The sequence below is a fragment of the Alligator mississippiensis genome, chromosome 7 (genome assembly GCF_030867095.1).
Source record: "Alligator mississippiensis isolate rAllMis1 chromosome 7, rAllMis1, whole genome shotgun sequence".
Classification (NCBI taxonomy): domain Eukaryota; kingdom Metazoa; phylum Chordata; order Crocodylia; family Alligatoridae; genus Alligator; species Alligator mississippiensis.
Window position 1 is genome coordinate 82,595,926 of NC_081830.1, and position 15,937 is coordinate 82,611,862.

The following is a 15,937-nucleotide window of genomic DNA, read 5'->3' on the forward strand; positions in this document are numbered from 1 at the left end:
CTAAGTTAGTAAGTCTTTAGAAACAAATCACGGGCATTAAACTATCTACCCGCAGATCCCTGCCTACCAGTCTTTTATTGACCTGTCTACCTTATCTGCAGAAATATTTTTGGGAATCTAATTACTACCACAAGATGCACATTGTAGTCTAGGGAGTTCTGCAGCCATCACTGGTATAGGATATACCTGTCATGATCCAAGCAGCGCTATGACCTTCTGGCAGACTCAAAGGGAGGCAGATGTGCAAATATCAGGACTAGCAAACACTGTTCATGTCCCCCAGAATGGCAAAGCTCTGGAAATATTTGAAAATTACTTCCTCTGCCTGTTAATTGCAACAATGTGCAAGGGGCTGGGTGAGTGATCCTGTGCTGTATTTCTTAGCCAGCTGCATACAATCTTAGAGCCCTAGGGAGATGACCCATAGGAGCCACAACACAAGGCTCCCTACGGGGTTGTTATTTATACCATCTGCATGGCAGAAATGTGCCTCCTTGTGCATCAGCATTTATTTTCTTATGTGTGTATGTGTGCACATGTGTGTGCATGTGCATGTGCATGTGGGTGGGTGTATTGTAACAGGAAGCCAGAGGCACAACAGCAGGAGGCACAACCTCCGGTAGGATACTTTGTCTGCTAGGATGAGTGCAAGACAGGAATCCTGGCTAATATGCTGCCATGCAAGAGGCCCTGCGCTGCTCCAAGGCTGTGAGACAGCTGGAAACCTTACACCAGACAGGTTCTTAATACAGAACTGCAAGTTGCCTGAAAGCTGGACTTTCTTATGCAGCCAGGCGGCTTGATTTTGGTTACAGCTAGAGGGCTGAACTTTTCTGTTGTGATTTGAGCCGGTGGACCAGATTGGGCTTAATTAGGGGAGCTGGAGGTCCCAGTATGCCAGGGGAGCACACAGCTACTTTGAACCCTGCCAGGGGCCAGGGTTTGGGGCACAGAATGGACTTAAGTCAATGCAGGTTGAAGCCTGGAGAAAGAGTCAGTGGCCCAGTGCCTGGACAGGGCAGAAAAGGGTCAGAGACCCAGTGCCTGCACAGGGCAGGGATAGTATCAAAGCCTGTAGACAAAAAGGGGTGAAACTCAAGCCCTTAGAGAAGTGAGATCAGGGCCAAGAGGGCCAGACCTAGGAAGGTGGAAATGAGGGCTAGAGCCCTTAAGCCCAGCCTTGCGCAGTAGATGGGGGCTAGGGGGGCCCAGCCAGAGCATAGGGACAGAAGCCAAACAAGCCAAAGGTCAAAAAGGTTGAAAGCAGGAGGGGAAGGGATGGGGGAGAGCACCCTGGAAATGACTGAAGCGTTAACACCTGTGAGGCATGAGCATGGCTGTAGGGGAGGTCAGAGGCCATGAATTGCCTTTAAGGTGACTCGTGTCAGAGAAAGGAACTACAGGCCAGGAGTAGCTTTTAAGAGCATCTTAGAGACAGGTGGTCTGTAAAGAATGTATAGACTGGGAGGACGTAGGCTTACTCTGGGGACCCTGGGGCAGCTGTCTTTACTCTCGAGATCTGAGGATAACAACAAGGCGCAGCAGGCGAGAGCAAGGGGAAGTGGGGAATACCTGGAGAGCCAAAGGAAGAACAGGAACTCTGAGGCTACCAGCGGTGTCTCTGGAACCTGCTCCTGCCACTATATATATGTGGAACATTAACTATAGGTGGGTATTTCTCATGTGCTTTGGAAATTATTAGAAGTTCTGCATAGGAGTGAAATAAAAATACATGAAAGTGTACGTGCAAGAACATGGACATCACATTAGCTGGGAGCCTGAGGCAGTAACTATACTGTATGAGTGACACTGGCAAGGCAGAAGAATCCACACTGAGATAACTCTCGAGGATGTGGAAGGAAAAGTGTGCTCAAACTGGTGTGAAAACTGGGAGCAGGAGCAGACCTTCCCTGGCCAGTGGCTGCTGGGAGCCTGTGCTATTGTCTCTTTTCAAGTGTCACTTCAGGCTGGGACTCTCAAGGGGAAGGGTGGCCGTGGGGCTGCCACCCAGTGCAGCAGCAAGTTGGCTCTTGCCTATAGCAGCAATCACGTAGACTGCACCCTTCACGTGCACCTGAGCAGTTACTGAGAGAGTTGCCAGCAGCTGCTGTGGACACAACCAAAGGGAGTTGACTACATGAACAAGCTAAGTCAGTCACAGCATTCAGAGGCAAGCTGCAAAATAATTTGGTTTTATTTATATACTGTCTCTTCTCCTCTGAATTCTGCTCAGGGTTGTCATCAGAATAAGTGACCAGGGCTAGCCTCAAGAAGGTAGGCAATGAGCCGTGACAAGACACCGTGCAATACACCGCAAACCTAGTGGGTTTGTTTCACGTGACAAGAGAGGGCGAGCGTGTGTGTGTGTGCATGTAGGAGACGCGACGGTCAGGCTCCCACCACCTCCCGGTCCCCCGCCGCAGAAGCAGAACTCAGCTGCACGTTCCTTTCAATCTCAGTGACCAGTTTATTTTTCTCAAGGCTCTTTGCTAAACACTTGGGTTTGATTTTTAACACAACAGAGAGGGTCCCAGGCCTGGGCTTCAGTGATCAGCTGCAGGGCCCAAGCTGCATCAAGCTGACCTAGCCTGTGTCTTCACTGCAAAACAAAGGCGTGGTTTTATGTCGAGGTGGCTAACTGAAGCCAGTACCTCACTGTAAATTCCCAGGAGAGATAAAGTACATGTAGCTTTTGCCTTGATGTAACCACTCAAAGTCAAGGCCAGATAGGGAGAAGACCATGACACAGATGGGTTAACATTGTCACTGAACCTTCTGCATTGCCTGACTGGGGTTTTGTGATTGAAAGCCACACTCACGCAATACTGTGCACGCCTGCTACAGCCAGGAATGCCAAAGCAGAATTTGCACGTGCAATCAGATATCAATTACTGCTGGAGAAAAAGAATAAGCAGTAGGAGAGGAGTCCAGCTGGGATGGGGGTCTAGACTAGGAGGAGGAAACCTCTCATGGAGAGTGGAGCCTGAAGTGTCTTGGCAGATCCAAACCTGATTTCCCCCTCCTTAATCACTGCACATGCACAAAGATTTCACACTCGTCTTTGAAACCTGTGTCCGTGACATTGAATTTTAAACACAAGGCTTCATTCTGGTTAAAGGGCAAAGCAGAACTGTGACGACAAGACGGGGTGCGCATCTGAAAACCCTGTCTCCGGGCCCTACCTAACGTTGCTGGTCTGGTGGTCTTAGGTGAGGCTCGCTTCGGGGAAGACTCGGGATGCGGGGCGACAGGCTGCACCGGCCGAGTCTGCTTGGCTGCCAGCTTCTTCAGACTCACTTGCCTCTTGTCGAACATTTCTTGCACGTCTTCCAGTTTCTGGAGGATCCTTTGGGCATTGGTCTGCAGGAGAGCAATGCACACCGAGTCAATGACATTCGCTCTGGGGCAGACTGATCACCTTAGGCAGGTATAAGGACTAAGCTGGAGCACTTGTTTTAGAACAGGGCAGGTCTGTAGGGACTGTGCTCCTGCCAACAATGCCCTGTTGTGCACACCTCCCAGCCACCTCTGTGCTGCAACCCCAAAGGGAGCACACAAAGTAACTCTCATACCCCCACATTTGTGCCCCACAATGCTCTGCTACATGAAAGGAGCCTTATCTAGAACTACACCAGAGCGTTGAACCTGCATCTTAAACATTAGCTGCTGTTTTTTAGACATCTGAACTGGCAATGTAACAATTCGATGGGCTTTACCTTGATTTCAGGGGTGAGAATCATATCGAACTGATTATAAAACTCTTTCGGGTTGGAGAGCTGGTGTTCCTTCGCAGTTGCCAGAAATTTCTCTATTTCACAAAGTGCAGTTTCAGCTCCCTCTTGTGACTGGCACTTGTCCACAGCTTGGGAAGCTAAGAGGTAGATTCCAGCTTCACACCACTGGCTCGCCTTTAAAGGAAAATGGAGCAAAGACGACTTTGTTATCATTCACCATCCAGTCCTGTGAAGTGCTGATCGCTGTCTGTGATGTACAATTACCCTCCACGAGGCAATGAGGTTCTTCAGCCTTCCTGAGCATCCCACTCAGCGTTTTAACACTGAGTCTAGGTAAGTCCCCAAGAAACTGGATAGATGTTTGAACGTTATGTGAACCTCACCTTTCCCCACCCCAGCAAAAACTCTTGGATTTGCAAAACCCAGAAACAGGTTTTCATGGTACGTTTAATTCCTCTTTCAGGCCAGGCTGGATAATACCATTAAAACTGTCCCATGGTGTGTCCTCTTCCAGCAAGATTACAGAAATGCTGGGGAGATTGCAAATCAAAAATAATGCAAGGAGTAGAGAACCGATCATTTAACACACCCCCAGCTGGGTTTGGTTCACATTACAGGCTTAGATCAAGTTCTTATATTGTTCCAAATCCTAGTTTGAATCATTTTAAGAGTATAATTCAGGGAAACATTTTTTCTCCCTTTTTTAAAGCTGGTATCCCTATCTTTATAGTGAACCAAATCAAATAACCAAGTAGATATGGACAACCATAAAGCTGGCATCACAGCTCTTCTCCCTATCTGTGGATTGGTGTGTGTGGGGGAAAACACTCAACACACCCATCTGAAACCTCAATTATATGAACTTTTAAATCTTTATTTTTCAACAGAGCATTACCGAGGTTTCCCTATAGCAAGACTCCCTCACCTTGTCTATTTGTTTATGCAGCTCGAGGGACTTCCCCAAAATATCGTATTTTTTCTTGGTCTCATTGGTAAAGTCGTCACAGATACGCCTGAGTTCAACACATTTTGGCCTGATGGAGTCAACTGCGTAGTGGTTGTTTTGGATGAGCTGGTCTCCATGGACAGCTAAAGACTGGGCCTTTTCCAAAGGTTCCTGTGAAATGAACAATAAATACATGAAAAGGCTTTAGAAGCTAATAGAAGAATCCAATAACAGCAACCATCCCTCATAATCCCCGCTGACGCCTACAGCTGCAGATTTAGAGAATCATTTGGTTCATTATAATGTCTGGTTTTAAGCCTGTATTGAAAGCTCTTCATATCCCATCAGATTTATTTGTTTGATCCAATAAAATTATCCATTGCTTTCTAATGACACCAAATATTGCAGTCATCAGAACTGGCTAACCTGGTGCACATAAAAGGCCAAAAGATCCAGAAAGGTAGTGTTTATAGGAATGAAAGGGGAATCCCTTTTTGGAAACAGTTGTTCATAAAATACCCACTTTAATAACACAACACATGAAGGTGTTTAATGGGACAATCTTTTGGGCTTGATCATTCTGTGCTTCCGGTTCCAAGAGATGGACGTCAACCAAAGCCCTATACCCAAGCCCATCCAAGGTTGTAGGCTTTTGAAATCCAAACACATATTTGCAAGTACCTTTATAGGGAACCAAATCAAACAACCAAGCAGATACGGATGACTGTGAAGCTCAGCAGGTTTGGAATCTGAATCCCAGTGTTGCCATTTGAGCTCAGGTCCCACTAGAGGAGTAACCATGGGGCAGACATCAAGCTATTCAAGCATCTGATAACAGTCAACTACAGTAACCACAGCATGCAGTTTAGCCAAGTGCACACCTGTCCCTTCTCTTCCAGTTGTTTCTGCTCCTTCAGGAGGTGATCCACACGAGCCACGCTGTCTCCGATGTCAGTGAACCCGGCCTGGGCTTCCATCAGGCTATCTAATGCCAGTTTTACCTACAAGAAACACTGTAATCAATCCATGGCCTCCCAGGACTTCACCGCTGCCACTAGCCAGTGTTAATCCACCCACTGTGGCACAGTGAGGGGTCCAATCCAGAGCCTGGAGAACTGGGGTAAAAATTCAATTCACTTCAAACAGGTTTGGATCAAACATCCATTCATCTAAGATATCTGACGCTTAAGAGCTCTTTCTTCCAGAGCACCCCTCAGCTTCTTCCTGTCTTTGGCTCACCAAGACACCACAGCTGGCTGGGAATGCTAGAATAATCAGTATTTCCTGATAAAAGGCTTTTTTGGTACTGTTGGTTTTTACTACTGGCGCACACCAATCGGAAAAGCGATAGTGGAAAAGTTTGAGCCCATTCACCAGAAAGTGCTGTATTTAAAGAAGACGTGAAATACCTCTCTGAAATCATGCTCGAAGTGTCGGAGCTGTAGGCACTGTTCTAACTTTAGGTGATGCTTGGACCAAAACTGATCAAAGGCTTTTTCTGTCTCATCCAACTGAGCCAATAACCTGTTAAGAAATGAGAGAGAGAACAAAAACATCACTTGGCATTTATCTCCCAGGAGTGTATTTTTGTTTCAGTACCTATGCACATAGGGAGAGAGTCAGCCAGGCAGTCAGGGATTGCAGAGAGGATCACCAAAGCACAACAGGCTCATGGAGAGGGCGTAAGGACTCCACCCTCATGCCCTCCCCATGAGAGATGCAGATCTCTGTTTCAAGCCAACTCTGCATAAGGAAATGTGGAATGGAGATTTGCACTGGGCCAGGGGGGAGTATAATCAGTCCGATTGCATGGATCCATCTGCCACAGATCAGCACAATTCATCCACGCATTGCATGCAGTTTTCTGAGTGAATTCTCTCTCCCCAGCTTCATCACTGCTAATTTACACTGTCCGTGTGTAGCGTGGGTGAATGCCATTCATTGCTTTAAGGGATCTTTCAAGCAGGAATCTATTGCTGATTATTCCAGACTGGACCAGTGATCCAGCAAGTGCAGTATCCTGTCCCTGGCAGCAACCTAATCATAAGAAAAGGAAGCAGCTTAAGAAAACCCAAGAGCAGGCGGTCAGCTGGGCACTCTTGTACATGGGGAGTAAGATGAAAAACTTCCTTCCTGACTCCTAGAACAACCAATGAATGATCTGATTGTCCGGTCAATTGGTAATGAGTCTATACTGTTTGCCAACACATTTCACCCAGCTCTAGTTCAAGCAGTGCAGCTCCAGGCCAGGTGAGGCATGCTGAAATATAGGCATGGTGTTTGCTGTTTCCCTTCCAGTGCAGCAGGGAGGAGCAAGGGGCTGAGCAATGGCTGTGATTTCTGTGGTGGTAACCAGAGGTCCCTGAGGGAAGTGGAGCATCTTCCTCTTTACCGAAGCTGTGGATGAAGCCCAGGGTAAATGTACTTGTGTTTAAGAGGATCTCTTCCATCCAAAGTTCCCTAAGTGTTTCGCTAGAAAAATGCACATACTTCCTCTTGACACACATACATAGCATACTCCCTTTTCCCACCACAGCCAGGCACGTAAGGCAAATGTCTGTGCTGAGAGGGGAATACGGCAGCACAGTAAATGTGGTGCCCTGTAGTGAGTGACCTAACGAAACAGGCCTAAGCCTCATTTAAACGGGTCCTGCTGGTTTCACCCATTCAGAGCCCCTACCTTGTCTTTCCTTCCTCAAAACATACAGCATTGTGTCCAGTAAACCAGCTGTGAACTAAGAGATGTTAAAGAGTTATTCCAATCAGGACATAAATCAGGGAATAAATCAGCAACCTAGATAATGTCATCAAGGTTCACCAACCTTTCCACAGTTGCTACATTTTCCAGCTCGTCCGGGCTGAGTTTGCTAGTGGCGCTTCGTGTGACTGGCTCTCTAATGCACGTCAGCAGCGTGGCCCCCTGCTTCACAGCTAGTTTCAGCTCATCCTGGGGAGAACAAAAAAAAAAAATCAGTCCAAATAAGGTTATTTCAAATCCGGTGGTTAATAGTTATTTCTAACCATTAAGTGGGTCATAGTGCCAACTCGTGGAGGATTCTCTTCCGAGAATGAAACACCAGAAGGAAGGAAGGAAGGAAGTAGGCTTGCTGAGTGATGATAATGACATGGTATTCCCTGAAAGGGAGAAGAACTTTTGAATTTTCTGGGTTTCTGATGGGAGAACATTTTTAGACACACGCAAAACTTGCAGTTTAGCATTTAAAGGGCTGAAACATTAGCCCCGAGATACCACAGCACACGAGGGAACTTTGTTGAACAATGTTAGCACAGTCACAGCACACCATTTACAATGCTGTCCAAGGGGGTGTGTGTAGACCAAACGGGGGTCCTAAATTGAAGCAGTGGGTTTTTAAAAACATTGTTTCAACTTAGGGCTGATTAAAACGCCGTGTTGAGCACGCACCCAACTTACCTGCCTCTCCGGTGGTGGGGAGGGGAGGATGAGCTGCCAGCAGGTAGAGCAGCCCCTGGGCTGCGGGGGCTGGTGCTTCCCTCTGCAGTAGCGGTGGTCTCCCCCACATGGCACCCACCTGCAGGCACCAGCTCAGGTGGTCCCGGGGGGCACCACAGCTGCAGAGGGAAGCACTGGGCCCCCGCACAGCTCAGGTAGGCAGGAAGGCTCCAGGGGGGAAAAAAAAAGATCAGGCTTGCTGCTTTTCTTGGGCAAAGCCTGCCTTCCCGGGCTGCTGCCAGGCTGCCTGCAGAGCCGTGGAGCTGCACGGAGCCTGGTGCTTCGCTCCGCGGCTGTAGGGCAGCAAACTAAAACTCCTGGAAGGAGTTGCGCCAAGTCATTTAAGGCGCGTTACACCGCTGAATTTCCTGCAGTGGCTGGAATTAACGCACAATACGCCGCCAAGGCATGCAAACATTAAAGCGGTGCAAAAGCATTTAGCCCACTTTAAAGTGTTGTGCACGCATGCCCCTTGTTTGTCTACACACAGCCCAAAAAGGTCTCAAGGTCTCAGTCCCCACCATGAAGTAAGACCAGGGAAGATAGAAAGGATGGTCCAGTGGTTAGGGCGCTAGCCTAAAAGTTCTGACCAAGCTTTAATTCCCAGCTCCATCACAGACTTCTTGTGTAACCTTTGGCAAGTCACTTAACCACTGTGCCTCAGTTTCCTCATCGTTAAAATGGGAACGAATAGCCCTGCTCTTCTGCAGGCTGTGTTGTCAGGCTCTGTACTTTAAAGACTGAGCGCTCGGGTGCTTCAGAAATGGGACCAGGTGCTTACCTACGACAGGCAGCATTTACAGACATGAGGTGGGCATTTGCTTTGACAGACATATTACATTTAAAGATATCCCTGGCTGCCTTGTGCAAGTTGTAGCTCAGGCTGGGTTTGAGGACAGCACAATCACTTTGTGTGGGTGGCACTTAACTAACCGTGTCTCTCTAGGTACCATATCCAAACTGGGCGTCGGTGACCATGTAACTAGAGCATAAAATTGCTCTAAAATGGATTTGGAAGTCGTGCAAGGAACTCCATGACATAGGTCTCGTTATTTTCCCATAAGCTCTCATCTTCCCATGCATCTTTCTCCCCCTCCCACTGAGCCGAGCTGCACAAAGGAGCCACACCTTCAGGTCACACCTTTGCCATCCAAGCAAACGGAAGAGAAGGGAGTAGAGGCAAGAGCGACTTGAGAACGCTAGAGGGAAGGCGTCTGGGGCAGGGTGGAAAGTCTGTCACTGTTTTTGTGAGTTAATAAAGAATCTGCCTTCATTTTACTGCTTGCTCCCTTTAGACAAAGTCTCTACCCCTTTACTAGCCTCTTCCACTTCTGTTTATCGGTGTTTAGTGGATGCAGCTACCTCCGCTTTCTGCAACAAAGCTCCCCAGACACAGAGCAAGAGATACAGCCAATTTGGCATGTTCCTTCTTTAAATGTCCTCAACAGAGGGACTTGTTTCCAAGCCCATTAAGGACAACGGGAAGATTTCATCAGGCTGTGAATCAGCCTCTGTGCTGACTTCACGACTGATGTCAAACGGCCAAACTTCCACGGCTGCCAAGAAAATGCAGCCTGATGCAGCAGAGAGCATTAACTGCTGCTACTGAAGTGGCTATTGAGCATCCTTTCAGCACACAGTTACCTCTGCCAGAAGGACCTCAATAGCACACATTTACTACCGAAGGGCCTGCTCCTGACCCCACAGTAATCTGTAACAAAGCTGCCATTGATTTCAGTAGAGCGGTAAGGCCCTAAACCTGGTGGTGTCCCAAAGAAAGGACAGTGAAAATCAGCATGAAAAAGCATCCCCGACTCCTAACTGAAGAGCTTCCCATGAATCATTTCTGACCGTGCGGTGCTCTGACAAGCTCAAGTGTGGTCTTATCCGAATGCTGTTATTAGTCCTCAGATAATCACAGAGGAAAACGTAAAGGAGTGAATGCGATGGCAGGAGATAGATTAGTCCTGAACTGCTGACTGGTAGGGGTCCTAGGATCCTGTTGATCTTGTTCTAACAACAGCACCGCTTTGAAGATCAGCCGAACCCACTAAGGACACACGGGAGATCCTATCAGAACCGCTGCAAGGCGTGGCACTGCCAGTCCATCTGCCAGGACTTTTGGAGGCCTCCACTGTACCAGCGCAAGAGCTGAAAACCCACCCAGCACCCAACTTCCAAACAGGGTGAGAGAACAAAACCGCTAGCTTCCAGGGAGAAAGGGCCTCTCCTCGAATGTCCAGGAGCTTGGCCACACACGTGATGGGGAGGACACGGATTTAGGTTTCCTGAATCCCCTGTGACGTCATGATTTGCCACAAGAACACGCGTTTAGTCAGCGTCTCGCCTCCCCAAAATGTCTGCATCTCAAGTCCATGCAGAACTTTGCACCTCGGCCCCCCGCGCGTTTCATCACGTTAAGCCAGTCTACCGACTGCAGCGCCCTTTGGAGAGGTGACTGCGGATCTCCAAGCAAGCACTTTGTACGGGGGGCGCGTGAGCATATAGAAACGGTTGGCTTGCTGAGTTTGGGATACCGTGTTCAAAACAAAGATAAGGGGGTTGGGTCAAAACCGGTTTAGGAAAAGCGCAGAAACTTCCACTGATCTTTTTGCTGAAATGCCTGGACATAAATGGAGAGCTTTGAGCGTTCGTTTTGGGGAAAACCTCTGCTCACCAAAGAGGTACCATGTCACCTTCATTTCAGGGTTTCCTTTGTTGTTCTTCTTAATTAGAGCATAGTTTCATAGTTTCTAGGGTCGGAAGGGACCTGAACAGATCATTAAGTCCGACCCCTTGCCCTGGGCAGGCACGAGTGCTGGGATCATAATGCCCCAACCAGATATCTATCCAACCTCCTCTTGAAGACCCCCAGGCTAGGGGAGAGCACCACCTCCCTTGGGAGCCCGTTCCAGAGCCTGGCAGCCCTAACCATGTCCTGCTTTACCCAGAAAGGCTCAAAGCCCCCCCAAATCCCTGACAAACCACAACAACAGGTTCCCCTCAACACAGGTGTGGGGCGGAAAACTTTCCCAAATGGAAAATTTTCCAGTGCTTTATTTTTCCGTGGGAAATTTTCCATTTCTACAAATTGTTTCATAAAATTCATTAGTAACGATGAATGGATGCCAGTGCAATATTAGGCAAGCTTGGCAGTTTCAAAGTTGTAATGAATGTTTTTCAGGTGATTATCTCTAGGAAGTGTGGAGAGTTTCTATATGCTAATGCGCCCCCCATACAAAGTGACATGTCTACAGAGCACGCATGTTTTATTGATCTGCAAACAGGAGGGCAAATACACACACATAATCATCCAAACCAAAAATCAAGTTATGACTAAGACTAAGGAGTTATCACCTAATTGGCTGTGCAGGTCAAATCAAAACCAAAGTACGGCATATCATGCACAGCTCTTTGGGTGTGCTAAAATTAGTGTCTCAACAGTTTTTAAGGCCTTTGGGGTTTTTTTCTTAAATTTAAACAAACCGTGTAAGGGAAGTACATGCTATTGTGTATTCTTAACATTTTTACAAATATCCAATACAAATAATTTCTATCCACATAAAGCTTTGAATATAACCTTTAAACCACATTAAGTGTGTTGTATTTAATTTTTTTCCTAATCAAATACTTCAGCTCAAATACTTCTAGCTATTGGGACATAAAATTAACATGGGGGTACTTCTTAGTTTTGTTTACTAAATACAAATCAACTCAATGTGCTAAAGCAGATCACGCTCTATTTAGGGCATTGGAAAATTTTCCGGAAAATTCAAAAATTTCCAGGAAACCCACATCTCTGCCCCTCAATAAATAAATAGCTTGAAGTTGGCCATCTGATATCCACACTACTTTTAAACCTTGACTGACCACAACAGCAATAACTCAAACTGCTGTACTTGAATTATTTTAACCTTGGTGCAGTGCTATCCATAAAGGAGTCTGTACACTTACCGATGCCTCCCATAAATCCTCTGGGCTCACTTACAGCTTAAAGATACTTTTAGCAGACAATGCCTCACAGGACCTCACTTCATGGGGCTGGGTCCTTTATACTTATAGAAGCAATAAAATGCAACTACGTCTGGGAGAGGAGGAAGGCAACTGATGTATCACAGTGAGAGGGAGAGAAAAAAGGCATATTTTGTGTCTGGCACTGCCTGGAGAAAACCCCTGTTCTTAAGAAAACTGCCATGTGTCCACACATGGCAATGAAGGCCTTGTTTTTCAAGTTTTCACCTAGAAAGATCATGCACACATAAGGTAAACCGCACCATGCATCCACCTGAAAGGTAGGAGGGCTGGACTGGTGCCAAGGTTCAAAGAGTCTTGTCTGTATTAGCCCTTTTTGGGGAACTCTCCTATAGTTGTCTGGCACTGGCATAGTACATCTGGTGTTATAATGGTGGGAGCACTAATATGGAGATTCATTAGTGATTTCACCACCCAGGCATCTGTTCTGAGCTGTCAGACTATCTGAAAGAGGGTAGTGCGGTTAGTCTGGGAGCGTGACTACTTTCCAATTAAGTGTTAGACTGCTGAGCTGCAATGTGTTAAATTAAGATTGTTAATGCTAGAGCTGAAAGACAGAAGGCAAAGCCCGCTTTGCAAGTCAGTGTATGGCATGCAGTAAAAAGCACGAGGTACAAATCAGACTCTTCCACCAAACCAATGTCAGCGATGCCAACTCTGCCAATGCCAAGGGTCGGCCTGACAACCCTAAACAAGTCTGTATGCTGGTTTTGTCTATCCATTGGCCAGTGTCCAGCATTCATCCAACGCCAGCTTCTGTGGTTTCCTAAGGGGCTGCTATTTTTTGTGTGGTTGCTGGAAAAGGAGAAAAGCACTTTATTTCAGGCTGGAGAAAGCTGATGCTGAGTCAAATCAGAGAGCAAACCCCTGTAGTTCAAAACACACAGGACAGGAAGGGACCTTATGAATCACTGAACCAAGCCCATGGCAATCACAGGCAAGCACAGCACAGCATCCCCGTCAGCAAACGAGCACGCTTCATTTTAGAGCGAGGTTGGTTTCTGGCCCCTCCATCCTCCTCCGGAGCTCCTGTGGTTATTCAAGGTTTAAAAGTACTGAGACCGTCAGACAGCCAGCTTCAAACTATTCATTCAGATCCTCGCTGCTCCGACGGTTGGAAACCGACTTCTAATTTCCAGTCTCGGTTTATTCAGGACCAATTAATACCTGTTCTTCCTGGTACCAAGATTGCCTTTTCTCTTAAAAACCTCCTCTCCTCCTCTGGTGTTGACTCAGTGATGTACTTATACACAGCCACCCCTCCCTTACCCTTTGCTTTGGTTGAACAAGCCTTCTCTCATGATGACAGGGTCTCCAGGCCTGTGATAATCCTAACAGGGGAGAGGATGAACTACTCCGTTTCCCTGATGCTCCGAGTATTTGATTTCTCTACCAGTCTGAGCTTATCTTCGTTGCAGACCTGTATTCCAGCTGGGGTGTCACCAGCGTCTTATACCATGGCATTAATCCCTCACTGTCTCTACTGGAGACACCTTGCCTTATACATCCTCAGACTGCATTTGCCCGCTTTGCCTGGCTGCTTGGCACGGACAGCTTAGATCCATTCACGCACCCAGGTCCTTCTCCTCCTCAGCTATTTCCCAACCAATCAACTCCTGACTTACGGCACAAGTATTTATTAAATGGTAAAACCCAACACCGCGCTGGCAGGGCTGCTCACCTTCAGCTTGTCGTGCTGGTCTGTGTGGGAGGACAGGAGCTCCTCGGTGCACTGCACGTCGTTGGGAAGTTCAGTCTCGGCCAGGTCCGTTCCAAAAGTCTGCAGCATCTGTGCCGTTGTTTTCACGGTCATTGCAAAGTTCTCGATAGCCTGGAAAAGCAGTAGGTTTATACGCAGTCATGGACCGGTCATACTGTAAGGTCCGTGCTACTCACTAGCACTGTTTTGTGCTCACACGGTGACGTGTTTTCTTGTGCTAAATCTAACACACTGGTAATATGCCACGTTGGGTGGATGGGTCCACTAGAAGATGACAGGTTATTACTGCCACCAGAGCTCTGAGCCGCAGTGCTCCAGCAGATCATTAGGCTGGCTAACATTACCACTTCCTGTACCCAGAACTGATACGACTTGCCCAAAGCCACAGAGAGCAGCAGCAGGAGAGCCAAGAGACTTGGCTCCTTATCCCATGTGCTTCTGTCTAAAGCACTCTGAATTACCAACAACTCTTCAGTAAGGCCAAAGTACTTTGGGCAAGGCCTCCTTGAACAGGTTTATCATCACTGTCTAATCAGCAAGGATCTGTCTACATTGCACTTGAGTCCAGGTGCACAAATCCTTAATGTCCATCTGTGCTTGAATTGGTATTCCACAGTTGTCCCCTTCCAAGCCCTGTGTCCATAGTGCTATAGAAAGCTTAACACAAAAAAGGGAGTTAAAAATGCACGTGCTTTTGAAGTTAATATTGAATCTTGCTGCCTCTCTGTCCCCTGAATGCTCCAACACAACTACTTTTCACACCCAAACACATACTGACAACTTCTGTTAAGTTGGAAGTGAGAGAAATGAAGGCTTTGGAAAGCAGCATGTGGACACTTCAAACCCTGTGATTCAAATATTAGTTTGTCAGGGCAAAATATCTGGAACAAATTCCTCAGCTGTGACATTCTCTCTTGTGTCCTGTAGCTGCGTGGGACTGTTTCCTTGTGTTTCAGGAACGCTGCCCCAGTTTATTGTCTTCACTAAAACCTGCCGATGACCTCCACTTTGCATCAATTCTCCCAACTGTTTACATTCATTCGCCCACAGTTTGATCCTGTTCACGCTAGACTTGGACTGAGTCTAGTTACAACTGTGTTCGTGACGTTATCAAGCCCGGCTGAATAATGAATAACTTGTTACTGCTGGGCTGACTGCTATGCAGATTTCCTGCCCCGGAGAACGCTGGAATTCGTTATCATCAACCTTGCTTGCTGGAACGGGGCTTAGTGATGAGGAAATTATGGGAAACAGTGTTTAACAAGGAGCAGAGATAAATTAAAATGAATGAACCTCCCACTAAAAGGTGTACACAGTATTTCCCCTGTTCGGGCTGTGTCTATATTGTGATCAGGAGGTGGGAGTGCAGCATGTACAGACGTACCCCAGCTAGCTTGAGCCTAGCCAGCTCAGGTGCTGGTGCAGTTTTAGCCTTGGGCTAGGGACAGAAATTACACATAAACCAGAATAAGTGATCAGAGACTGGTTCAAATCTGTAACACAGCAGGGCTAGGGGCAGAAGTTACAACAGACTAGTTTAAGTGATCAGAAACTGGTTTAAACCTAGATCAGTGCGCAGAAACCGGTTTCAAAACGGCCAAAACTGGTTTGAGGTAAACCTGGTTGAATGTAGTATCAGACTGAACTGACTCAGCTCAAACCAGTTTATTCAACTTCTGCCCCAGGCCTTGGTGGCTGGGGCTTCAACGCAGGCTGCACAAGTCTGCTTATGACCCTGCATGTGTACTCAGCAGCTGCAGTCTTGTGTAGTCCATGTACTCAGATCAATCCGGTCCGTCGGCATGACACGGGCCCAGAGTCTCATCTTCTCCCTTTCTCTATAACAAGATGAACTAGCATCCCAAATCTCAGTGTTCCTGAACATGGGGACAAGGATGTACCGCTGCTCATATTGTCTTAAATATTAGCCACTGAACCAGATGAGTCAGTTCAGAAAGCGGATCAGTGCCTTCAGTGCTACGAGACCACGAGCCTTCCAGCTCCCACAGTAAGTGAGATGTCCCTGGGCTACG

General features: G+C 47.2%; 1 protein-coding gene across 10 annotated transcripts in view; it reads right to left on the bottom strand.

Moving 5' to 3' along the window:
• Positions 1–15,937, bottom strand: part of MCF2L2 (MCF.2 cell line derived transforming sequence-like 2) — a 261,747-nt gene that overhangs the window by 135,252 nt on the left and 110,558 nt on the right. For all 10 annotated transcript variants that reach the window (XM_059731182.1, XM_059731185.1, XM_059731181.1 and 7 more), the window contains 7 exons: positions 13,866–14,015; positions 7,503–7,627; positions 6,090–6,204; positions 5,562–5,681; positions 4,660–4,851; positions 3,717–3,908; positions 3,183–3,360 (listed from right to left, as the gene is read on the bottom strand). In XM_059731182.1, coding sequence (XP_059587165.1) covers positions 3,183–3,360; positions 3,717–3,908; positions 4,660–4,851; positions 5,562–5,681; positions 6,090–6,204; positions 7,503–7,627; positions 13,866–14,015 — 1,072 coding nt within the window. The remainder of the gene's footprint in view (positions 1–3,182; positions 3,361–3,716; positions 3,909–4,659; positions 4,852–5,561; positions 5,682–6,089; positions 6,205–7,502; positions 7,628–13,865; positions 14,016–15,937) is intronic.